Here is a 25,259-nt window from a genome sequence, read left to right on the forward strand (position 1 = left end):
TGTATTCACTCGTCGGTACCATAGCATGTGTGGGTCCTCTGTCTCTGCCTCTATCAACAAAGCTGCAAAGTGCACGTGTTGTGGTTAGTCAGCTGACACGCATCAATTCACGAGGGAGTGTAAAACCCCAGCAGGAACGCAAGACTGCTTTAATGAAGCTCTTCAACACTTCGCAGAATCCTGCAACATTCTCCTGACACATCTCGACCACATTTTGAACAGCATATAAGCCCCGTTTCAAATATTAAACTTACATTGCTCTATCTGTATCTGTTGTAGTTTTCATTATGTTGCACAATGTAGCCTACACTATAGAGTCCCCCCCCAAAAAAAATAACAGCACTTTTCAAAGTAAAATTATTCATTAAATATACATTTATTTACTTTTGTCATTGTTACATTCAAAACAATCTGATTTCAAATTGAAAAAAACAACAACACGACTTTAGAGCAATTTGGTTAAACAAGACATCTTCAAAAATAGCCCAAAGTAGTTCAACTGCATTGTCATCAGACACAAGTCTCTCTTCACATCAGTAACACTCAAACTTTATAAGAGAGAACATCTTAGGGAACAAATTAAACACTTGAAATAAAACATTAAACTACTACAATACAAAATTCGCCCTGAAAAGATTTCAGAGCAAAGCAATAGAGGGAAAACAAACAAACAAACAAACGAACAAAAAAATCCCCTCCCACAGCAGTTAAACAAGGTAAAGTGAAAGGAAAGTGCTGTCTTTTTCTTTTTTTTTGCCAAAAAAACAACCTGGGTCACTCCAGCCTGTTCTTGGACTTAACTCCCATGGCAGACTCAAGAGCCATCAGAGACGAGTGCGGGACAAAACCCAGCCAAGTCTCAACTCTCGAGATCAATGTCTGATCAAGATGCTGCACCCAGTATCGTGGCACCAAGAATAAACTTGGTGGCTGCTTTGGGGGCCAGCCGTACACTTGCTGGAAACATGGCTCCAACAGTGGCGCCCCCCTCAGGCAACATAGTGGTACTGGTTAGGCGTCTCCTTGTCACGCTCCATGTAGTCTCTGTCTATGAGGGACTCTATACGCTTTTTCAGGTCGCCCGGCTATGGGGAGAAAAGTGAATCTGAGGCAATTGAGCTTTGCGAGTGTGCATTGACATGTACTGAGAGAGAATCTTGAGACGAGTCACCTTGACAGGGAACTTCAACTGGTTGTAGAGCTCTGACACAAGTAAGTTGTGACTGAGGGTCTTCCTCATCTTCATGATGCGCACCACGGCTGCATCAATCTGATACTGCCGGTCTTGAAACACCCGCTCTGTCGTGCTGACCTGCTCCTCTACCTACAAGGAAAATTGTCATTTCATCAGAGCAAGCATTGATTTTGGAAATGGGCACTAAATGAAATGTGTTCTTACAGTTTCTTTCATTTGGATCTGGTTGATCTTGATGCGGAATAGCTTGTGTTTAAAATCATTATTGAAAGTGAAATGGTCTCCGTTCTCCACATCCTTTCCCCGTGGAATCTTGTTGAGGACGCGGGCTTTCCCACAGGCCAGAGACTGCAACGTACGCCTGAGCTCGCCCTCCTCTGTGAGAGAAGAGAAAACATAAGGCCTTGTCTACTGACTTGCCTTCGAAATAATTGAGACAATAAACAGCACTAACCAATACCCGTGGCAGTACCAATCTCCTCCATGCTGAATTCCTCCCCCTCGTTGAACATCAGCAGCACTAAGGTCTGGAACAAGGAGACCTGTAGCTCCTTCCTTCCCTACAGGATGATAAATAGAAGTTCTCAAGACAAGCGGAGTTCTGACCTACATTAATGTACGAACTTACTTCTTTAAACTCTGCCTTTAGGAAAGCGTGGCCGAGTGTGGGTTGCCACTGCAGCTTCCTCCCACTGTGTTTCCCCAAGTAGAACAGTTTAAACACTCCCTGGAGTTTTACCATCTCCAAAAAAAAAGAAAAGAAAATAGTATTGTAAGTCAGACGTGATTGATTAAACACTTGGGGTACACTTTTGACTCACTAGGCATGATTTTACACATGCAAAATCTAATCTAGCAGAAAAGTCTCCTGCTGATCTATTAAGAGGTGTTTCAGTAATTCTGCCTGGACAAAAAAAAGGCTGAAATATTGTCAATCTGAGAAACATTCAAGGGTGAGTCAAGTAAAAAATGATCTTTACAATATGTTCTATGCAACCCCACTAGTCTAAACACAATATTCTAATTAATATTGCGTTTGTGGAATATGAATTACTCGTTTTTATCCATCTCAAGGGGCAGCCATTGTGCCATTTGCTGTCGACTGAAAATGACATCACAGTGCCTAAGGGCTCTGCTTGCGAACATCACATGACCAAACCCAGAAAACAGGTGAACCGTGATTGGTCGTGAGGCACAGTGATATTTTCAGTCAACAGCAAATAGTAAAATGGCTGCCCCAGCGATAGATATCAAATACAAAAAAAAAAAAAACCTCATTTGTGATAATGGGATGCTATAATGTGAAATAAAAATTACACTCTATGTTATATTTTTGTTGCACACCACAATGAGACTCAGATCATTTGAACTACACTGCTATGCTATGTGCTACTTTGTGTTTGTCCATTGCATAAAATGTCAACAAACTACGCTCAAGAAACTTTGCGACCTTATGGTATGTGAACATTTTTAAGGAGTGTGGGTACTTTTCAAGGCACTGTATGTGGAGAGTGAGCAATATAGTTTTAATTATGGTGATGGTTTCAACTTCTATATGTCCCTAATAATGCACTTACTTCCGAGGGCAAGTGGACCTCCATGGGCAAGTATGAAGGCCAGTAACCCATGGTCAGGATGTTGACTGTGAGCTCAATGTTGCTTGGCTCACTCTGGTTTTGCATGTACTGAGAGGAAATGACATCATTTAATGCACAGAGTTTGCATGAAACGACCTTGTGCATTTTCACATTACATTTTCAATGTGGCGACATTTGGAAATAGAATGTGAGTAACCTGTTTGAATTGGATCATAATGTCTTTGGAGAGTTCCATGTCCTTGAACATCCCTTCAAGCTTACTGGTAAATGCGGCTCCACATTCTGTACAAAGTCAAAAGCGCAAACATTACCAGCCAAAATTTGTCTCGGTTTTGTTATGCTAGAAACGTGCTTTTTGAAGCTTTGTCAGTATACAGCATTTCCATTAGGTTCAAGTATCCAAAGCAAAGCAGGACCTATGGTAGGTAAGTTACGTCTTTGCTGGATTTATACTACCGGTAATTATATATCGGACGAGAGACTCACCGTGTTTCAGCTTGGAGAGCATGGACTTTTCTGCATCTACAGAAGCACTCTTGCCAACCAGTAGACGCTTGGCCAAGTCTTTCTTATAAAACGCTTCAAACACATCCTTTCCTAGACAAGAAATAAGCACAGCATGGTGTTGTTCATTGCATCTAAATTTACTGACTATACACTTTACTAAGAAAACAGTATTCTATTTGTGTTCAAAGTATCATGATGGTTAATAATGGCTTCACACGCTAGAAACTTCTGTAAGCAACAACTTGATCCAAGGAATGAAGTTGTAGAATGTTGTGATTTGTTTTGTCACAGCCTCGTAATCAAAACTCTAACCTTCGATGCACAAAGTAAAAAACAAACACTGAAAATGTGTAACTCACCGTGAATGAAGCGAAATATTATCATGATCTTGTCAAGAATTCTCTCTAGCTCTTCCTCTGTAGCCTCTTTGTTACCGGCTCTTAACTTGGAATCCACATATTTAGCTGCAATGGATGCAAAGGTTTAAAAAATGTCGGAGTAAAAAACAAAAACACAAACAAAACAGTGGAAAAATAGGCAAACTCCAACTGCCACCAAAAGTAGTGGAACAATTCCATTTTAGCTTTTAAATTATTAAAATTGTTATAGTTACACATTTGGACTAAAATTGTTTCCATAAATTGTGATATATTATTCCTATTCCGATGCATTTTAACTTTTCCAGGCTTCAAGTTCTTGTATTTGGGGGTTGAACCTTCAGTCTCTTCTTTATCATAAAAAATGCTAAAAATTTAATACAGTTATTGTAAGCAAATGATGTCTTATCCACTTTAATCTGTTATAATTCTGTTCCAGTACTTTTGCCTAAAAACATGGTGTTACATCCCAAGTAAATGATGCTGTCTTCAAAACTGTACACGATTCAGAATTCGCTGGCATCAGGCTGACCTCTGAAATCATCACTTCTCAGGAGACCAAAACAAAAAAATAATAGCAGCATGCCATTAATATTGCATTGTCAAAGAGCGCAAGATATTTTCCACACTTTAGATTAGTCAATAATTTGTAAAAAAAATACAAATAAAATGAAAAATTGTGGACTGACCAATTGTATAGACTTGTGAAAAATAAATAAATTTACCAAATTGTGACATTGGAGGTTTCAGCACAACACCGAGATCTACTTGGATATAAAAGCTGAAATATTGAGCTCTTGTCTCATATTCATCTTTTGATATCAAACCGACATGTAGAGACAAGTGGGGAGTATACGTGAATGCAGTAGTGCTGCCATATCAAATTGATTCTTAGTCCAACATACCGATGAGTTCTGCAGGTTTGTTGGGCCTTTTGTTGATAAATGTCTCAAAGGCCTCCTTCAAGGCATTGATAAATCCCTCATTCCTTGCAAAGCAGCTATGAGCCACATTGTCCATCTTGTCCTTGAAGTCCAGCAGCTCTTGCACCATGTCCTTGTCTTTATCTGGTGTACAAACAATCTCTCCACCAAAGGACTATGGACATATATTAGAAGGTCAACGGGACTGTGTGTGTGTGTGTGGGTTGTGTGTGACATGAGAGATGAGCACACCTTGATGCAGTCCCTCCAAAACTGCAGTAATGTGGGCAGTCCTCCCTTGACCTTACTGAACAGTTGGTGAAGGAGGGCCAGCTCGGTCACACGATTCCCATCCAACAGAATGCGCAAACCTGTCAAAATGTTATACAAATTGTCATTAATAGATACATTTTGATATTCAAATAATGTTTTATGCAACTTTAGGAGAAAAAAAACAATTGTTCCAAGAGACCCTATTAAAGTGAAGGCTAATCAGAATAATGCACACTTTGTTAATTACCTCGATTGAGACAGTAGCACATGTTAAATATTCCTAATCATTAACATGGCGAAACAGTTTTACTATACACAGATATATGAAACGTTTTGGGCCAACATACCTTTTTGCAGTATTGCAGTCATGTGCTCTCCTAAAAGTTGTTTCTCAACGCAGCTAACAAGAGGTTTCCTACAAGAGAGTAAAAACAACATGGGAGAAGGAAACGGAACAAAACGTACTCAAAAGCATGTATAGTTGAAAACCATAAGTTTACTGGGTGCTGTGGTCGAGGTAGCTCACGATACGATCATTCTCCTCCTCTAACCGACGAGCCACATGGTGCAGGTACTCGGGCACCTGGTTTCATGAAAAACAACGACGACGACGACACACATTCACGCAATATAAATGTGACTGCATTCGTACGTGCAACAATCATTCATGCTCTGTGTCGCTCACATCTCTGTCTTGCATCAAACGCTGTCCCTCTGCAGCGTACAAGCGATTTGTTTCAAACAAAAATCTCTCTTCAAAGGACACTTTATAAACCTATGAAGACAATCAGACAAAAATGAAACGGCCTGCTTTCAGTACGCTTGGCAGTCAATTGGTTACCTGGAGGTCTGAAAGCATTCCCAGCAGGCTTCTCAACAAACTGCGGTCAGCTGTCTCGCCATTTCGCTCACGTTTGATCTGCTCCAAAATGCCATCTACTGTACGCTTCTGGACAACAATGTCACTTACAATGTAGATACGGAACAGTTCCAAGCCAGTATCCCTGGAAGGCACAAATAATCTTAAGTTCTCATCATTCACCTCAACAAAGTGAGTGCATGGCTCACATTTACCAGATGGATGGGAGCAAGGAGCTTTGCAGCACGTATGTGCGATCCAGGAAGAGAAAGATGCTTCGTATCATTATCTACATAAAAGAAGGAAGAACATAAGTATCTACAGTAATCTCAAAAGTTACCATTAAGTAAAAAAAGACAAAGATCTGATCAAACATTACAGTTTGCCGGCAATGATCCAGCCAGCAGCGATTCAGCCTCTTCAGGAAAGAAAGGTTGTCCAAAGATTCTGTGAGCTCCATATTAAGGAAAAATGATCTGAAGTCATCTTTCCAAACTGTCTTTCTGGAATTTGCGTGGTTGCGATTACAATAATGTACAACTGCACTATTTGATGAGTGTCTCTCATTTCAAATAAATGGATGAAATAAAGGATATTCTCTAAATTGGTAGATCTGGGCCTGCACGTGATCCTCACAGACCTGCCGTAGCTGCTTGTACAATGTGGGGGAGACTTTATACGAACACATGTTCTCAACAGCCTTCAACAGGAAAGAACAAGACAGAAAGAACAAAAGCAAACAACAACAACAACAACAAAAAACAAACCATCAGTCAGGCAATTGACAGATAATGTATACTGATAATATACTTTTAATAGGGGAAAAAAACTAAAACATTCACTCTGTCTAAGTAAACGTGTAGACTAATTGGCAATAAAATGACAGCAAAACCTGATAGAGCTCTTCAAGGTTGTACTTGATGGATGTGCTGTTCTGGATGGCGCTGACTGCATCTCGCAGTTTCAACCAAGTATCCTCAGTGTAGTTCTCAGCTAATTTTGGCCGATCTGTAAACAGAAAAACACAGCAATAATGTTGTAATACTGATTATTAGAGTACATTATTGATTATAGCTTGGACTGGTCGTTAAAATAAACTAGTTTACAAACATTGCTCACTTCAGCTAAATGTTTAAACTTAATTCAAGCATGACTGTCTTGACACTGATAATATAAATTCATATAATCTACTTACAGTACTAGTACTCCAACTGTTACAGCATAAACAAATGAGTTCTAATAATATAAAAATCACACTCAACTAATATACATCAACATACATAACTATATTGCATTGCCAGAGGTCCCTAGTAAGAAACATCAGTTACATAATGTCAACGTTAGCATGATCGAAAGTTACACATTTAATGTATCTAATGAGTAATTCCACGATTTACATCTGCAAATAATTTACACCTGTTATAAAATCACATGTTGACCTTTAACAGACAGGAAATCGTCGTTTCTGTCTTTAAATCTAAAATGAGGTCACTGTGACTAATATGATGTTGCGAACAATACCTTTGAAATTTTTTATTACTAATTTCTTGGAAGTGCCAGATTTTCCAGAAGACATGGAAGATGTCCTGGTCATCCCGTTGGTGTCCGTTAAAGCCGAGAAGTTGGCCCGCTTGTCCTGTCTGGTGTCTTCGGCCATGATCAGATTAGCTCTACAGTTTAACGCTTGGTCCTCCCAAGTGTTTTTTTTGCGAAGTTTTTCTTTTAAATTGCTCAACCGCCTAGTTACCCATATAAAGCTTAATCCTTGAGCCAAGTATCTTTGGTTAGGAGAAAATGTGCCACTGTCTTAATTACAGCACATGTGCGAGAAAGCCCTGAGTAATGTTGGGTTACTCAAACAAATAAAACAATAAGGAGCAGACAGCTAGCCAACAGTGTGCTTCTGTAACTGTAGCATACTTAAGGTAGTCGCCGCAACGCATTAGCATCATTGCTAATTCACTAAACGTTTGACGACTTACGGGGACGAGTTGGTTCGATTTTAACATCTTGAGATAGCAAACTAAATCGAAGGCGCAGAATAGTTAAGGTTTGTGTCAGAGGTCCCTGATATTCATGCTGACAGTGAGGGTTTTTGCCCAAACGGCTAGCTTGCACAACAAAATGACTTTTCGGTTCATTTGGACAGGTGCATCTTGGGTGAAAAATAAACGAGTTGCATTCATGTACACTTTGAAATGCAGCTGTTGCTAGTCCAGAACACATGCATTCAGACATTGAATTTTAAATCCAAATTTTCCTCAAACAGTGTATTTGTATACTGTAAATTACAGTCTGTAATAATACAAAATCACCGGGTCGAGAAAGCGCAACCGTACACAACATGGTCTAAAATATATATACTTTTATTTCTTAATTTTACATGAACGAACGAATGAATGGTTTGATAAGAAAACACAAACATCCCTCCGAACAAAACATAACTATACTCACATTATTATAGTTCCTAAATGTTTTACATTTTAATCAATGTCACCATAAGCATTAATTATTTTACATTTAAAATGTGTCATAAACCCCAACAGTGCACAGCTTCAACACATCATCAAGTCCATACCACAACTTTACACCCAAAACTGAAACATAACTATATTTTATGTCGGTCCTTACTTTACATGTTTCAAAGATAAACATTTTTTAGTTTCCTTTTCTTAATTCAAAGAAATTCTGGATAAAAAAATAGGTAGGTTATTACTACATGAAAACGTGTTTCCATCATTTTCAAATACATGATAACTATACATTTTAAAATACCAGACCCTATAAATAAGTAATTAGTTGAAACTCTGTGGCCAACTTTATTATTCTATGCGAGGTAACACGACCGGCTTCATTTAGAAACACGTTTCTTATTTCTGAGTGGTCTTGAACGTACCCTGAGTCAGATCAAGTGAGTCGTATGCAATGGGTGGTGTTTAGTACTGGATAGACGAGAGCGACCGAGCAACACTGTTCATGTCATATTCCTACGGCTTTATGTCACCTGTCAAAATTGACATGTTGATATTTGTCCGTCTGTATCTTTCGCGGTTATTTGCGGAAGAGTAGTGCTGATGCTGTCTGTTCCCAGCCTGTCTCAGTGAGGGTGTATGAGCGGTAAGTTGTGCTCAAGCATGAGAAGAAACTGGGCAGGGAGTTGGTACACACCGATCGCCTAAAGGGAAGAAAGGCTGGTTAAAAACTTTGTATTCTCTACGTAAATGTCACTCTGTGCGTGTGTAAACTTGTTTAATCATATTCTGAATAAACCCCAATGGCCAGTCATAAATCGCTTGCTAGCAGCAGAGAGCAATCAGCAAAGGCTAACGTTAGCTTGATTCATTGAATTAAAAACGAGCCAAAATGTCCTCTCTACTGTGTTTACTAACCTTTTTGTTAAACTGCATTGTATGACATTTTACCAGCGTTAAAAACAAGTATACCATGACTGATCGTAACCTCCATGAATTTGACAGGCTAGCTAGCATTAACGTTATGGGGGTTAGCACTTGCAAGGGCGTAGTATTGTTGTTATGTTTGCTGAAATAGGACAAGAAACGTTTTCATATTAAATTGTAACAAAAATATAAAGGGAACGAATGTCATACTGTCAGGATACATCAAATTTGTGAAAGTTATTCACCAAAATAAACTAGAATATACAGTATTTACAGTACAAGAAAATTCTGCAGTAAATCACCTGCATGTACTGTACATCTCTTCAAATGCCAAATTGAGAATATCCTCGAAACACGATTTTCATTTATGTCCCACTGTTGATTCTGTGTCGTGTGTTGTAGGCTGTCTGGGCATTAAACATGCAAATGTGTTGTGGTCCATTAAACATGTAATCTTAACTTTCTATTGTTTATGTGATTAATATGGCTGTACATTTAAACAATGTCCACCAAGAGCTATAGATTTTTATTTTTGAAATTATGGAACTTGAACTCTTTTCATTTTTTGTATTGTTTGAGACATGCGAAAGAAATTGTCGAGCGTCGCCCTTTTACATTTCTCATGGAAAATGTCAAATGTCCTCAAAACTTAATTTAGCGATGATATACTGTACTCATTCCCATATTGATCATTCTTGAACAGATGATTCCTAACACAGTACACGCTTGTGTCTTCTAGTTTCAATGCCTTGACCAAGATGAGCGTGAAGGCCTTCGAGCTCATCCCGGCTGTGGAGCGGGACCTCCTCATGGGCGACAAGGCTCGCATCAACATTGAATGTATAGAATGTTGTGGAAAAGACTTGTATGTGGGAACCAACGATTGCTTCATCCACCACTTCCTGCTCGACGAGCTCACTTCCGCCAAAGGGAGACTGACTTATTCAGCTCAGAAACTGCTGCACAAATACTTGGGCTTTAAGAAGCCTGTGGCCGAGCTGCGGGCTGCCTCTGCTTTGGAGCGTCTCATAGTGCTTTGCGATGGAGTCGTTTTTCTTGTGGACATGGTGACGCTGGAAAATGTACCGGCAACATCTGGAGGCGGTGCCAGCATTCGAGGTGTGATGACATTTAGCATTAATGAGAATCCAGTGAATGGGGATCCATTCTGCGTGGAAATGGGTGTCCTTTCCTTAAAGCGCAGGACGGTGCAAATTTACATGGTTTATGAGGACAGGGTGCAGCTGGTCAAAGAGGTGAGCACACCGGAGCAACCCTGTGCTGTCAGTCTGGATGGTTACTTCCTTTGCCTGGCGTTGGCTACGCAGTACATGATCTTGAACTACAACACAGAAGCTGCCCAAGATCTTTTCCCTTACAACAGTGAGGAGCGGAGGCCGATTGTAAAGAGGATTGCCCGGGAGGAGTTCCTCTTGGCGGCACCGGGTGGTCTTGGTAAGTTGTGTCATGATGGACTAGCTTCAATTTAATGACACTCGCTTGTTGGCTTTTAATTATTTGCATTATTCAATTAATCATGTTATTTACAACTTAACTCACGTTTTATTTGATTTTTTTTTACAGGCTTTTTACATGCACACAAAAACAAAGAACCGATTTAATCAGAGCAGTACTTAAACTGTGTCACTAATATCTTGAACATCTCCATCCACCCCTTTCCTGATAGGAATGTTCGCCAACGCGGAAGGGGCTTCTCAACGGGCCCCCGTCAACTGGTCCGAGAGTGTCATTGGTGCGGCCGTGTGCTTCCCATATGTGGTGGCCTTGGATGAGAGCTTCATTACCATCCACAGCATGTTGGATCAACAGCTAAAACAGACACTTTCATTCAGGGATGGACGCATTCTTCAAGATTTTGAAGGTGATTAGACAAAAATCTTTGCTGCATGTCGGATAGTGTGTGGAGCATTAGAGTTCTGACCCATCTGTGGGGTTATTTTTTTTTCTCAAGGGAAGGTAATTGTGGCGTCCACTAAAGCTGTGTACGTTATGGTGCCCTTGCCGCTTGAGAGACAAATCCAGGACTTACTGGCCAGCCACAGAGTGGAGGAGGCACTTGTCCTTACAGAGGGAGCACAAAGAAATATCCCCAAAGAAAAGTTTTTGGTACGAAATAATCCATGATGATTTATTTCTACTAACATCTGCATAGGGTAACTGTGTCCAGCATTTATTTCAGCCCATGTCACAATCCTATCAATATTAATTTTACATCTCTTTTTCTACACAATTACACAGGTTTTGTACAAAAGAATCCTGCAGCAGGCAGGCTTCATACAGTTTGGCCAACTACAGTTTGTAGAAGCAAAGGAGCATTTCAGGTAAATGTTTTTGTCCGCTTTTTTTTTTTTTTTTATGGCATCAAGTTGTCAGTGGCAGTCAGTTGGGTTCCAGCACATTACATTCTTTCCTATCCTCTGCAGGAAAGGTCAGCTGGATGTGCGGGAGCTGATTTCTCTCTACCCACTGCTATTGCCAGCTTCTTCCTCCTTCACACGCTGCCACCCTCCACTCCACGAGTTTGCAGATCTCAACCACCTGGCACAGGGTGATCAGGAAAAAGTGTTGAAATGCAAGAAGTTCCTAATCAGTTATTTGACAGAGGTGACAGAGAAAACCTGCATCATTTTTTATAACATAGTTTAATGTCAAATTTGCCACCCGTTTGCCTCATACTTTATTTTATTATTTTTTATTTTTATTTTTTTTGCAGGTCCGAAGCACAGAGGTAGTTAACGGCTGCAGAGAGGATGTGGACACTGCGTTGTTGAAGTTGTATGCTGAACAGAATCATGAGAGCCTTTTAGACCTGCTAGCATCAGACAATGCCTGCCTGCTTGCAGATTGTGTCCCCTGGCTGGAGAAATATCACAAGTGTGTATACTGCGGATGTTTTCATTTCCATCCTGCTTTTGAAAAGACAATGTAGGCTAAATGAACAAATGGATCACCCGAAACAAAATGTTCCCATAAAACTGAAACTTGACTGCACTTTAGACTTCTTGTTTAATGTTTAATTTATGGGGCACCTGACGTCCCTGCAAAAACAAAAAATCATCTGGAGAAATTGAATAGCTGAGTTTCATCTTTAAAGGATGCCATTATCACAACTGTGAGCATTAAAATTCAATGCAGAGTTAATTCACGTCTATGTAAGGAGAGATGTGTTAATTAATATTTTTGTCACATCAACATCTACTATCACCCTAGTATCGGTTCTGTCAACATTTGCTAGGAAAAAAATGGTAAAGATCTTGTTTCATCAGCACAATTTTCCTTCCTCTCTGTTTCCAGGTATTTTGCTCTTGGGCTGCTTTACCGTTGTAATGGTCAAGATCCGGCAGCACTTCAGGTAAGCTCAAAACAGATGTGTGACACTACACTAATGTGATAGGAAGGAATTCTTTATGCACTTTTTATTTGATTTTTTTTTTCTCCAGATGTGGATTCGGGTTGCAGACAGTGAACTCCAGGACTCCACGAGACCTGATCTCTTTGAGTACATTGTCGATTTTCTCAGCTCCGCTCCTGATCTGGCCCTTGTGTGGAAGTATGCAAACTGGGCTCTACACAAGAAACCCACTGTAGGTCAAGTTCGCGGATTTCAATTTCAATCAATTGTGAAACGATGATGAGCAAAAGAGATGAGTATTAGAAAACTATTGTTTCTTTAATTGTTGTTCAGTAAGGTAACAAAATTGTCATTCGATTGTGTACCTAATGATTTGGTCTCTGAATATATGTCTATTTGAAACTGATCCTCTCCCATGAATATTTCTTTTGATATATTGTAGAGGTACAGGTACATAACCCAGGCATTCATTTTTCTTCATAGACAGCCGTCCACATCTTCACTAAGAGGCCTGTTGGCAAAGCTCAGGCACACCTGGATCCAGGTGATGTCATTACATACCTGGAAAAGCACAGGGTGGCTCTTCTTCTCTACTTGGAACACCTGGTGTTTGAAAAACGGATAGAGGTACCACTCACAAAATCGTCATGTGATGCTGACTAACGAGATGGTTGCAGAAATAGTGACCATAGTTCGTAGTAGTTCAGACCGTTAAGAGAGGAGCTTTAATGTTGGTAAATTGCAGTTGTGATTCTTGTCTGTAGGAGGAGCAATTCCACACACATCTGGCAGACTTGTACCTAGAGAGGGTCTTGTCGTTACTGTCGTCGGAGTCTCCAACCAATGAAGAGCAGCTCAGCAAATCCAGAGAGAAGCTCCAGGGTCTACTCAGGCAGTCAAATCTGTACAGAGTTCAGTATCTTTTAGGTGAGATCATCATTGTGAATGCATTCTGATGAACGCGTGCTTCTAGATTGAGAGCTGTTTGATATTATATGGGGCAACATGTTTCTTTCATTTCACATTTTTGTCATACTAAAGCCACATTATAAAAAATAACAAAAATCCATCAATAGAATGTCACCCTGACAAATTTTGTTGCTGTTCAAAAACTACTGATATGTTGTTATATGTCCTGTTTTTTTAGGTAAGATGGAAAACTGTGAGCAACTGCTGCAAGAGTCTGCAATTCTATACGGAAAATTGGAGGACCATGATAAAGCACTCCACATTTTAGTACACAAGCTGAGAGACTTCCAATCGGCGGAGGCCTTTTGTATTTGGACCTCGTCTTGTCGGGATTCTGCTTACAGACAGAAGCTGTTCCACCTCCTCCTGGGGATGTATCTTGACAAAAGCGCCACCGGGAAATCCCAGTCGGCGGTGTGCAATGACAGTGGAGCTCTAGAAATGGCAGCAGTCGACCTCCTGAATCGTCACGGAGAGTTGTTTGATCCTGTCCATGTGCTGAGGATGCTGCCGGAAGGCTGGTCGCTGCAGCTGCTGCGGCCCTTTCTGGGTCGAGCCATTAGGGGTAGTATGCACGCCTCTCGCACGTCCCAGATTGCCCTCGGGCTCGCCCACTCTGAACACCTTCAACTACTGCACGACAAGGTGAGCGGTTCATTACGTACACAAAGTCTCCGCATCCCTGTTCAAATGCCAGGGTTTTGTGAAATTCTGTTTGTGATGACTCCCATTTCACATGAAATTGGTTGCCATTGGTTAATTCTAAATATGGCCAACTGCCCAGTTATAAGAGGGTGTGCACACTTGTGCAACTACATTAGCTCATTTAATTGGCTTTTAAGACCCCTCTCTAAAATATTGATTTAATAATTTATTTATGTTCAATTGATTTGGTGCAGGTTATTACGACGGCGTATTAGGGTCACGTGTAATTTTTTTTTTTCCAGAGGCGGGGTAATATTCTGAGAAAAAACTCGCAAATTTGCAAGAAACAAAACTCAGAAACTTACGAGAAATACACAAAGCGTACTATTCGGATGTTTGTGCCAATACTTTTCGGTCGGGTTTTCAAATAAGGAGATAGTAATCGCTTTAGCAGAGATTAACCATATGATGTTTGAAGCGTTGGGTACCCCAGCGCTGGCCGTACCCAACTTTGCGAATGTCCACACCCTGATGATCAAGCATTGAAGTTAATTTGTTGAAATGTATATTTACTTGTACATTTATGTTTCCAGAATTATTATTTACACATTCATACATTTTGGTATTGTTTTGTACAAGTAGTTAAGTTGATGTGTCGAATCTGCTGCTCTCGGTCATCCACTTGCATTTACCTAATGTACGCTAGCTTCTGATTGGTTAGTGTTAGTTAGCTGATAGGGGATCAGGAAGTGTTGTCGCGCTAGCTGCTGTGTATAATGAGTAAAGTTTACATTAAGAATGAATCCGTCTCGATCCTGCCTTTTCATTTTATAAGCAGTGTCCTATTAACCACCAACGGATCCTCACAATAGACTATAGCTATGCTACGTGTATTTCTAGTAAGTTCCTGAGTTTTATTCTCGCAAATTTGCCACTTTATAAACTCGCAGATTTGCGAGTTTTTTTTCTCTGAATATTACCCTTATATTTTTTATTGTTTTCGCTGCTGGAAAACACTCACAATCTTGTTTATTTTCTCATCTAGTTGAAAGAGACAAAGAAGCCAATTGCCGTGTCTGCAAAGAAGGGATGTCACTTATGCCACAACACCTTCAGTGACACTGAAGTGGTGTGTCTGCCAGGTGGCGTGCCAGTCCATGCGCACTGTGTCGCTCAAAGAGTGAGAGACTCCCCAACAAAGAGACAATTAACTAACAGCAGCAACCACACGTGAGCGTTGGCCCATCACGCAACTATGTAATCTTTGATTAGAAGCACCGGAACGAAGCGGGATGTGCTTTTTGGGGATGGCTAACGACGCTGGGCAAAGCATCCATTGCTGTGGTCGGTTCGCTCGTGGAATCGGCAAGAATCACAAAGACGGTGACGTGTTTGGGAGGAGAGGGAAGTGGAAGTGTGAGAGGGAGTTGATGTTGTGAGTGTGTGATGCAGTAAAACAACATATTTTGATTTTAAATGAGGTCAAAGCCAAATGACCTGGTCCTTAATAGTTTAATCAAAAACAAAGACAGACTCTTATGTTCATCTAGAGCTTGACTGTACATTTGTCATTTTCAGTTTCACTCAGAGTGACTGTTCTGTTGCAAAATGTTTTAATGTAAGAATATGTATTAACATGCTTACAACTCAAATTGGTATTAGTCTTAATAATCTAACAAGCAACATGCAGCGAGTTGGGTACTAAATTGAAATTCGTGCGACTTAAGGCCCAGTATTTAAGATGAAAAAGGCTTCTTTCTTTCTTTCTTTTTTTTTTTTAAAACAGTTTACCTTCAGCCTTAATTAAGTTCTGATTGTTGTAATTAACAACATACATGGGTTTACTACATACATACAACATAGTACACACATTAGTGTTTCATCTGGTGACTTTGATGCCTGCAGAGTTCTGCTTTCCCTGTTGATGATTCAGTTTATTGCTCACTTGTAAATAAATGATGTGCAAATTACAAAAGCTTTCATTAACAATTGGCAAAACTGGTTAAAATTCAAAGCACAATCGTAATCGTTCCTTTTGTTTTTGTTCAATTTCCCCCCATTTTGTATGTTCATTGCGGAAATTTCCATTGTTGCCCACAGAGTGACTGTAAGGTGTGAAATGCATTCAAAGTCTACCCGCCTCAACAACAAACGTAACTGGCTCCCAACATTGATTATTCACGTTCTATTCTGCAGCACCTCACATTTAAAAAGGGAAGGTGGCATTACTTTCTTGTATTACTCAAAACACAGATTACAGTCATATGTAAGAAATAATCTGTAATGACAAGTGAGTAATTAATTACTGTCAGAAAATAGACTTTTCATGATTTGTGATGATTGTTTGTCTTTTACTATGGTTCAGCACAGGAGGGAATTTGTAGGAAAATAAAACCACCGCTTTGATACGGAAAGAACAGGATATTTGTTTAAGCAACACAGTTCCAAATTTAAATCAATGAAAACCTATATTTGAAATGTTGCATTCTCTATTATGAAAATTTACCATATTGTAAACCACAACACAAACTTCTAAGAAACGTCCTCGATTGCTTCTTTGAAAAATGTTTTACGGTGATATTATTGCAACCTTCAGCCGTAGTCCAATATTTTGATTACAGTACTGTTTTTTTTTTAAAGGCACAAACTAGTTATGCAGAAATTCTATTCATAGGATCCTTTATCATGACCTGATTTAAAATAATTGGAATTACAATAAACACATACAGTTGTATTTTATTGTTTTTTTTACTATTATTATTATGCTGTCTTGTGTAAATCAACATTTTGTATCTCTGTCGCTTTGTAAATCAACTGCAATGGGGTTGCAGTGCTCAATCTGCAAAAACATCCCATTTAATTCAATCTTGTTCATCTGAATTCCATTTAAAATCATGTTTTACAGATGCACATGGAGTGATGGAAGTACGTGGCTTTGTCTAACACAAGGCCTTTCTTTTGTGTTCATTTAAATAATATTTAGGACTCAGGAGTTACTTTTACCATTTACTACTAGTACTACTACAACGATTTACACAAGTGCATGTTTCTGCATTTTGGGCATTATTTGAAATGTCACGTTGACATAAATGCCCATTTCAGAGTCTACTTTACAAGTCAGTACTTTTACTTTTAACCGTGTTTTTTTTTCTTTCTACTATCTGTTAAAACGAAACTACCTGAGTAATGTAGAAAATCATTGCGAACTTGTTTAGCTGAGTATTAGCGCCCCCGTTTGACCTTTCACTATAATTGCAGGCAGGTCAGGCGCTGCCTGCAACACAAACGCCATCTTTAACTCCTGAAGCAGCGCTACAGTGGGACGAATCTGGGTCACGCCTTTCGAGACGAAAACCACGTCTGGAAATCTCTACTCTTCGCCTCCTCGCTGATACTTACCAATCTCTCGACCAAATCGCGCCGTTTCATGGTCCAATGTGTTTGAGCGGTCGAGCAGCCCGAACGCAGTTTTGTTGTGTCGGACCTGGTTGACGCTGACTGGTAGCTTTTTATAACAAACAGCTGACTGAGGAGAAATCAGGTAAGAGGAGAAGACCTTCGAGTAGCTGCTCTTCTGAGAAACGGCGTTTGAGGCGACGATTTCATATGGCAGCACTATATTTTCTAGAACGTGCTATAGCTAATGGTCTAGCTAAGCTACATGGCATGCGAGTGATCGAGCTAACTTGTGTGGTTTGCGTTGCAAGCAATTACTGATGCGGTCAGTTTTAGCCAATGCTAGACACAAGCTAAGAGGCAAAACAGAACTAACTACATTGTTTGGTTAGCTTGGAAAACAGTTTTGATGAGTCAAACATAACTTGAAGTTTATGAATTGGTCATGAGACGCTCGTGTTTGTTGTGGCAAAAGGGGGGCGTGTCCACTCACTTCAATGTAATCGCTGATTATTAATCAGATGAGCCGAGTAGTTGCAAAGTGCTAACATTTAATATACAGTGTCGTGTCAACCTATTATACATCATTATTCCCAATCACCCTTCTGATTGAAATGTTACGAAAATAAGTTTACCAGAATACAATCAAGCAAATCCATTAGTGGTAAAAATGAATCATTTGATATACTTTCTCCTCATATTATAATGTAAATTCAATCTGTTATCTGATGAAGAATATTAACATAAATACAGGATTACTACTGCCCCCTCAGTCTATCTGTATGTATAATCTCCAGGATGAAACGAGGTCTCCAGGGAACTAAACAGGAGGATGGGGGCGGCACCAGTGGCGGGTCTCTCAAGCGGTCTAGTAAACAGAGGAGGGACGCAGATCTTGATGAAGAAGTGGTCAACTGGGAATGCCTGCCGCAGGAGATCCTTCTCCACATCTTCCAGTACGTGCCTCTGCTGGATAGAGCGTATGCTTCTCAGGTACACATTTGAACAAGTCTGCAGTCAGTACAGTCAGTGGAAAGTACTTGACAGGAAGCAGTGTTTTGCCTCTTTTACATTGTACTTTTACACGTTAGGTCACTGCACGCTTTATTGAATAGACACAAAAAGGCATCAATGAACGACTCATAGTTTGAATGTAGCGATGGGCAGGTGAAGCGTAATGAAGTGGAGGATAACATATTTATTCGAAAAGAAATGCATATGGGTTTCCTTCAAATTTTGCAGTAACCAATTCGAAGCGTTGGTGCTTCAGTGAAAGCAACATTAGGGACATCTAGTGGAAGAGTAAAGTCAAAGCATCTTACGTCACTCAAGAGTGAAACATTCATTCACTCTTTATATTTCAGTAATAAAATCAACTAAAACTAGTTTATGCCAATAAAACAAAAATATTGAGAGATTTGCATTTTCATGGGTATTTTAATTTTCGGGTGACTTGGACTAGGATCTGATGTCATTTGCATAAATGCAGGTATGCCGGGGCTGGAACCACGCTTTTCACATGCCTGAGCTGTGGCGATGCTTTGAGTTTGAGTTGAATCAGCCAGCCAGCTCCTACCTGAAGGCCACACACCCTGACCTCATTAAACAAATCATCAAAAGGCATGCCAACCACTTGCAATATGTCAGCTTTAAGGTATGAGCCGTCTGGGAGAGGAGAACAGATGCAGTCTCAGCTGATATTCAAGTCTTTGTCTTTCCATACACAGGTGGACAGCAGCAGAGAGTCAGCAGAAGCGGCATGTGACATCCTTTCTCAGCTCGTTAACTGTTCTCTGAAAACACTGGGCCTCATCTCCACTGCTCGACCCAGCTTTATGGAGCTGCCTAAGGTCGGTTGACTATTCACAGGCAAGAACTGCACCGTGGCAGAATTGTCATTCCTGTTGTCGTGCTACCAAATGTTATTCTGCATCAGAAAATTGCCAACACTATTGTGGCACATTTTATTATTTGCATTTTTGAGGCACAGTTTTGCAACAACAACAAAAAAAACCCAGACATAAGTTAAACAGCAATTCAAGTTTTTTTTAACTTAATATGTCTTAAAATATTAAAGAGTAGGAATTATCTATTTTTGAAATGCATTTTGCACCATGTAAATATTGAGATTTTTTTTTTGATATATTTTTATTATTATTATTCCTACTGCTATTCTTCATTTTGATAACGTTTTAATGTATTTAATAAATGATTGCTTTAAGAAAGCATTTTTGATCAAGCCAATTTTTATTTTATTTTAATGGTAATGAAATTAAACGTAATTCAAATAAGTCATTTTAGAATAACACAATCATCAAACAAAGCATAGCATGAAAAAAAATGACGGTGTCCTCGTTATCTTAAAAAAAACAAAAACGTTTTTAATTGTTTTTGTCCAACAGTCTCACTTCATCTCGGCATTGACGGTGGTTTTCGTGAACTCCAAATCGTTGTCCTCCCTGAAGATTGATGACACGCCTGTAGACGACCCCTCCCTCAAAGTACTTGTGGCCAATAACAGCAACACGCTGAAACTGCTGAAAATGAGCAGTTGTCCTCACGTGTCACCAGCAGGTACGGACGACAAGAACAAATTAGGGAATAAGGCCTCATGATAAATTATCATTACCATTTGATTGATCTGCAACAATTGTCGGTCTTGTTGTGCAAAGTTGGTGCAGCAATCCATCTTGGCCAAATCAATTCTGTCTGGCCTGATGGCTGAACTTTTAACAAATGTAAAATGGAAGCGTTTAGTGTTTATGGGACTGCAGATTGGAAATGGAAATTGAGGCTTTTGTTTTGGCAAATGACGGCTTTAAACGTCAAAAATTCATTTGAACTATTTCTATTAGTTTAACTCTTTTTTTTATTTTCCGCTTTTGTTAACAAGAGTATGAAAACCGAGGAAAAAAATTAACAGATATAAAATTTGTGATTAATCGTGAGTTAACTAGTAAAATTTTAATCGCCTGCTACCCCTAATTTTTAATAATCTTTTCTTCTTTAAAAAAAAAAAGTTATTTTATTTTTTGTTTTTAATAATCTTTTCTTTTTTTTTAAGAAAAAGAAAAGATTATAAAAAATTAGGGGCGTCAGGTGATTATTTTTTTAAATCATAATTAGTTAACTCACGGTTAATCACAAATTTGATATCTGTTCTAAATGTACAATAAAAAAATTCTAGGTTTTCATACTCTTGTTAACAAAAATGGGGAAAAAATGGTAACTAATAGAAATAGTTCAAATGAATTTTTGACGTCTATAGCCGTCAATGGCAGTGAATGAGTTAATATGCTGTCACATTCTCCTCTCTCAGGCATCCTATGTGTGGCTGATCAGTGCCACGGTTTGAGAGAATTGGCTCTCAACTACCATTTGCTGAGTGATGAGCTCCTCATCGCACTTTCCTCAGAGAAACACGTTCACCTGGAGCACCTGCGCATCGACGTGGTGAGTGAGAATCCAGGCCAGCAGTTCCATACAATCAAGAAAAGCAGCTGGGACGCCATGGTGCGCCACTCCCCGAAATTCAATCTGGTCATGTACTTCTTCCTCTATGAGGATGAGTTTGGCCCCTTCTTCCGTGACGAACTCCCCGTCACGCATCTGTATTTTGGCCGCTCGGTCAGCAAAGACGTGCTGGGCCGCGTTGGGCTCACCTGCCCTCGCCTGGTGGAGTTGGTGGTGTGCGCTAACGGGCTGCGGCCGCTAGATGAGGAGCTAATCCGCATAGCTCAGCGCTGCACGCAGCTGTCTGCCATCGGCTTGGGAGAGTGCGAAGTGTCTTGCAGCGCCTTTGTGGAGTTTGTCAAGATGTGCGGCGATAGACTGACCCAGTTATCAATCATGGAGGAAGTGCTCGTTCCAGATCACCGCTACGGGCTGGATGATATCCACTGGGAGGTGTCGAAGCATCTGGGCCGCGTCTGGTTCCCTGACATGATGCCTACCTGGTGAAAATCGTGCGAAGGGTTTGGAAGCTGCGTAGAGATTTGTTTGAGTGTTGTCGTGTGTTCTTGAGACCATTAAATGTACTGTAATTCATTTGAAGACATGGAAAATATGACATTGATTTGGATTTAACTCATTCACTGCCATTGACGGCAAAAATTCATTTGAACTATTTCTATTAGTTAAACATTTTTTCCACTTTTGTTAACAAGAGTATGAAAACCGAGACTTTTTTTATTGTACATTTAGAACAGATATAAAATGTATGATTAATCGTGAGTTAACTATTGAAGTCATGCGATTAATTACAATTAAAAATTGTAATCGCCTGCCGTGATTAAAGAAAAGAAAATATTATTTTAAAAAATAGGAGCGTCAGGTGATCATTTTTTAAAATCGGGATTAATTGCATGACTTCACGAGTTAACTCACGATTAATCAAACATTTTATATCTGTTCTAAATGTACAATAAAAATTCTAGGTTTTCATACTCTTGTTAACAAAAATGGAAACAAATGTTAAACTAATAGAAATAGTTCAAATTAATATTTGACGTCTATAACCGTCAATGGCATTGAATGAGTTAAATATGTAGGTTCCCAAACAAATATGTAAAATTGTTTTCAAGTCCCCCATGTTGTTTGTATATATTTTATATGTATATTTATATCTCTTTAAAATTATTTGTTTTTGTTTTGACAAAACATTAAGCACTTTGTTCTCTGAGCAATTTAGAGATTTGTCTGGTGTATTGCTCCTGCAGCATTTAGGGATGACACTTTCCGTGGGAATCAACAGAAATATTGGGAATGAAGGGGACATTGTGGCAGTTGTATCATGCACGTCATGTATTTATTGAGTAATAAACCGTAACCCTCTGAAATAATGAGAACCCTTCAAATTGGAATCACAAACTGTTTTTAATTTTAAACCCAGATTAAGAATCACTGATCTGGAGGCGCAGTGTGAAAGAATGCTTATCACTTTTAAATACCATCTATAAGAGCACATGGAAAGATTTGCAGTGAATAACCCTTATAAGCTAATATATTTGTTGAGGTTAAGAATATGTTTCGGGGTGAACCTCAGCCGCAAACAATAGTATGGATTGCAGTATGTAATACTGTATGCAGTGATCACATTTATGCATGTTTTTTTATTTTTTTAAAACAGTATTTCTAATTTGAGGCCTACACATATTCACTTAACTCATTCACTGCCATTGACGTAGAGAGAGTATGAAAACCTTTAAAAACATTGTACATTTAGAATAAAATTTGTGATTGTGAGTTATGCGATTAATTACAAAAAATAATAATTGCCTGCGGCCCTCATTTTTAATCAAATTTTTTAAAAGTATTTTTTTAAAATCTTTTCTTTTTTTTTAAAGAAAATATAACAAATTAGGGGCGTTAGGCAATGATTTTTTTTTATTTATCGTAATTAATCCCATGACTTCAATTCACGGTTAATCACAAATTTTATATCTGTTCTAAATGTACAATAATTTTCTTCTAGGTTTTCATACTCTTGTTAACAAAAGTGAAAATATGTTAAACTAACAGAAATAGTTCAAATGAATTTTTTACGTCTATAGCCGTCAATGGCAGTGAATGAGTTAAGGGCTACCAATAAATTGGGCTACATTTTTAGTTGTAATAAATCGCATGACTTCAATAGTTAACTCACGATTAATCACAAATGTTATATCTGTTCTAAATGTACAATAAAAAAAATTCTAGGTTTTCATACTCTTGTTAACTATAGTGGGAAAAAATGTTAAACTAATAGAAATAGTTCAAATTAATTTTTGACGTCTATAGCCGTCAATGGCAGCGAATGAGTTCATATCAAATGATTTCAACAATCTTTAGCTCTTGAGCATCACTACATATGCAGAATTTGGCATTTTTCATTGTGTTAAACTACTGAGTACATCCATTATAATAAATCCCCAGATCATTTAAAAGGCACCTTGCCAGAAGCATTTGATAGCCAACATAATGGGCGCAATGCATGTGCTACACACATGATATCGTCTTGCAGCTGTCAATTGATGCCATTTAACTATGAGCTCCTGTATCTTTGAAATGTACAGTAACAATCCTCACTTTGTACATATGTTTGTACAATACATTTGAGACAATGCACACAGTTTATACGGGCCTCTAACAATACTGTATATATTGCATCATCATCATCTCAGGCTGAAACTGAACTGACCAACCGAACCCAGTGCCGGAATGGTGGTCACTGTTAATATGTAGTTTGAATAAAAATAAAAATAAAGGAAATTATCCCGAATAAGTAAGTGCTCAGCTAACATTTTAGCCGGTGAGACTATTGCTTAAGTGAGATGTTTTCATGTTTGGCTATTTTTCTTTGCAATCGAGTGGGAATACAAACTGGATTTAGTCTTAAAATACACATAGAACGTCTTTTGTCTGTGCACTCACTGAAGGACATCACCCTTGGACAGTTCAATAAAGGAACCCTTTAAATCATTGTGTTGAAACCTTCCATCCGTTATTCGTACTACTGCTTCGTCGGTTTAAGGTTGACAATCAGCCTTGTATTTTATTCGAATATATATTCACAGTTGCTAACTTGCTAGATAGGTACGTGTCCAGCCAGGGTACAGGACTGATCTTTTTTTGTTACTGTTAACATTATTAACATTGTTTTACTGTTTCAATTTATATTTTAATCGTTTTGATTTTAGTTAGAGCTGTGTAATAATAAGACAACAGTTAATTCAAATGTTATTCAATGTATAGTCCATTGTTCTCTTCTCTGGGAAAGAGATGTCGAAGTAAGGTTTTAGAGTTATCTAAATTAGTAATGTTTGGAAGTGCACGCAGAGTTCTGTCCATAAATTATCTGGTTCAGGAGGTGCCGGGACCAATTATTTTTCCTACATCTGGAGTGGACTAAGATACGAGCTGAAGATTTATTATCTGTTTTTGTATTTCACTCTTCCCACAAGGACAGGAGGGGGAGACTATTTTCTGTAAACACTGTTTTTGTATAAGTTGGGACGAGCCCAGAAGGAGGGCACATTTGGCGACCACTTCTGATTCAGTAAGGGTCCTGAATGACTTTAGAAATTTCTAAATAAAATCTCTTGCAAGAAAGCCTCTTCACTAGATCTCAACTTTGAGTTTTATTTCAACACGCAAGAAAACAGAGAATGTTTTCTAACATTACACAGTATGTTTTTCTAAATACATACCATGTAATAGTGGACATAAACTTTGTCACTAACTGTTAATCCATTGCAGCAAAGCTAGAAATTATTTTATTGCATTTGTGAAGTATTTATTTTTCAAATATTCCTAACAAAAAAACATTTTTTTTTTGAAAAATTATTGCACTACAGATTATTTACATCTGGATTATAGCCCTCACAGCTGACATTATTTGTCTTTTTTTCTACGGTTAAATACGTTTTTCAAGGACAGTTCGATTTTTAAGCGACAAGGCTCAGTTCGAAAAGGTATGATGCAATGAGTTTCTTACCATTTTACATATAAATGATTTATATGAACTTGTCAGTCCTGTTAATGTGTCATTTCCTTGAAAGATAATAAAAGGCTATTTGCTGCTAAATTGACATAATTCAAAGTGCAATTTGAATCTGTTCATTCGATGTACTCACATCTTTGAGATAAAAAACGATTTGCCGATTGTATGTGCACGGTGGTAGGTATCAAGAGTTGTTCGATTTGTCGTAGTCTGTATCCAGCACGTTAAAGAGGTCGAAATCTCCATTCTGCTTGGTAGCTGCTGCT

At 38.8% G+C, this 25,259-nt stretch overlaps 3 protein-coding genes and 1 long non-coding RNA gene across 6 annotated transcripts; 2 read left to right on the forward strand and 2 right to left on the reverse strand.

The window, feature by feature from the left end:
• Positions 1-352: 352 nt before the first annotated feature.
• On the reverse strand, positions 353-7,890 carry cul4a (cullin 4A). The gene is made up of 20 exons (XM_086071658.1): positions 7,254-7,890; positions 6,625-6,740; positions 6,328-6,432; positions 6,112-6,180; positions 5,948-6,021; positions 5,715-5,877; positions 5,559-5,648; positions 5,374-5,456; positions 5,221-5,288; positions 4,853-4,971; positions 4,583-4,775; positions 3,660-3,764; positions 3,280-3,390; positions 2,990-3,075; positions 2,773-2,880; positions 1,824-1,937; positions 1,650-1,755; positions 1,400-1,572; positions 1,172-1,324; positions 353-1,085 (listed from the first exon to the last, which is right to left on the reverse strand). The coding sequence occupies exons 1-20, from the start codon at positions 7,387-7,389 to the stop codon at positions 990-992; spliced, it is 2,268 nt and encodes a 755-aa protein (XP_085927784.1). The 5' UTR covers positions 7,390-7,890; the 3' UTR covers positions 353-989.
• A 772-nt stretch (positions 7,891-8,662) lies between these two features.
• tgfbrap1 (transforming growth factor, beta receptor associated protein 1) lies at positions 8,663-16,851 on the forward strand. The gene is made up of 13 exons (XM_086070885.1): positions 8,663-8,849; positions 9,870-10,585; positions 10,818-11,012; positions 11,103-11,257; positions 11,390-11,472; positions 11,575-11,755; positions 11,865-12,025; positions 12,446-12,503; positions 12,592-12,735; positions 12,987-13,130; positions 13,268-13,430; positions 13,651-14,117; positions 15,163-16,851. Exons 2-13 carry the CDS (start codon positions 9,889-9,891, stop codon positions 15,349-15,351), a joined length of 2,637 nt encoding a protein of 878 aa, XP_085927011.1. The 5' UTR covers positions 8,663-8,849; positions 9,870-9,888; the 3' UTR covers positions 15,352-16,851.
• Positions 11,060-13,539, reverse strand: LOC147176762 (uncharacterized). Of its 2 annotated transcripts, none has more exons than XR_015094339.1 (3): positions 13,304-13,539; positions 13,065-13,106; positions 11,060-11,689 (listed from the first exon to the last, which is right to left on the reverse strand). It is a non-coding gene; the product is annotated as an uncharacterized LOC147176762 (long non-coding RNA). The 2 variants fall into 2 exon arrangements; XR_015094338.1 differs by having other exon boundaries at positions 13,213-13,539.
• Positions 16,852-17,279: 428 nt separating the features above from the next.
• On the forward strand, positions 17,280-23,972 carry LOC147176763 (F-box/LRR-repeat protein 3). 2 transcript variants are annotated; one of them, XM_086070887.1, is made up of 6 exons: positions 17,280-17,658; positions 18,311-18,469; positions 19,003-19,167; positions 19,241-19,363; positions 19,916-20,087; positions 20,833-23,972. In XM_086070887.1, exons 2-6 carry the CDS (start codon positions 18,434-18,436, stop codon positions 21,471-21,473), a joined length of 1,137 nt encoding a protein of 378 aa, XP_085927013.1. In that variant the 5' UTR covers positions 17,280-17,658; positions 18,311-18,433; the 3' UTR covers positions 21,474-23,972. The 2 variants fall into 2 exon arrangements, with proteins under 2 accessions (XP_085927013.1, XP_085927012.1); XM_086070886.1 differs by having other exon boundaries at positions 17,288-17,658; positions 18,311-18,506.
• Positions 23,973-25,259: the final 1,287 nt, after the last annotated feature.

The sequence above is a fragment of the Leptonotus elevatus genome, chromosome 3 (assembly GCF_054856555.1).
Source record: "Leptonotus elevatus isolate MCC_2025b chromosome 3, RoL_Lele_1.0, whole genome shotgun sequence".
Lineage (NCBI taxonomy): Eukaryota > Metazoa > Chordata > Actinopteri > Syngnathiformes > Syngnathidae > Leptonotus > Leptonotus elevatus.

Excerpts from the sequence above, each read along its gene's own strand:
- cul4a (XM_086071658.1), bottom strand. The coding sequence starts at position 7,389 with ATGGCCGAAGACACCAGACAGGACAAGCGGGCCAACTTCTCGGCTTTA. Across the intron at positions 5,457-5,558 it reads GTTTGATGCAAGACAGAGAT|GTGCCCGAGTACCTGCACCA; the intron begins GTGAGCGACACA and ends TCATGAAACCAG. Across the intron at positions 3,076-3,279 it reads GCTCTCCAAGCTGAAACACG|AATGTGGAGCCGCATTTACC; the intron begins GTGAGTCTCTCG and ends GACTTTGTACAG.
- tgfbrap1 (XM_086070885.1), top strand. The coding sequence starts at position 9,889 with ATGAGCGTGAAGGCCTTCGAGCTCATCCCGGCTGTGGAGCGGGACCTC. Across the intron at positions 11,013-11,102 it reads CATTCTTCAAGATTTTGAAG|GGAAGGTAATTGTGGCGTCC; the intron begins GTGATTAGACAA and ends TTTTTTCTCAAG. Across the intron at positions 11,473-11,574 it reads GAAGCAAAGGAGCATTTCAG|GAAAGGTCAGCTGGATGTGC; the intron begins GTAAATGTTTTT and ends TATCCTCTGCAG.
- LOC147176763 (XM_086070886.1), top strand. The coding sequence starts at position 18,312 with ATGAAACGAGGTCTCCAGGGAACTAAACAGGAGGATGGGGGCGGCACC. Across the intron at positions 18,507-19,002 it reads ATAGAGCGTATGCTTCTCAG|GTATGCCGGGGCTGGAACCA; the intron begins GTACACATTTGA and ends GCATAAATGCAG. Across the intron at positions 20,088-20,832 it reads TCCTCACGTGTCACCAGCAG|GCATCCTATGTGTGGCTGAT; the intron begins GTACGGACGACA and ends CTCCTCTCTCAG.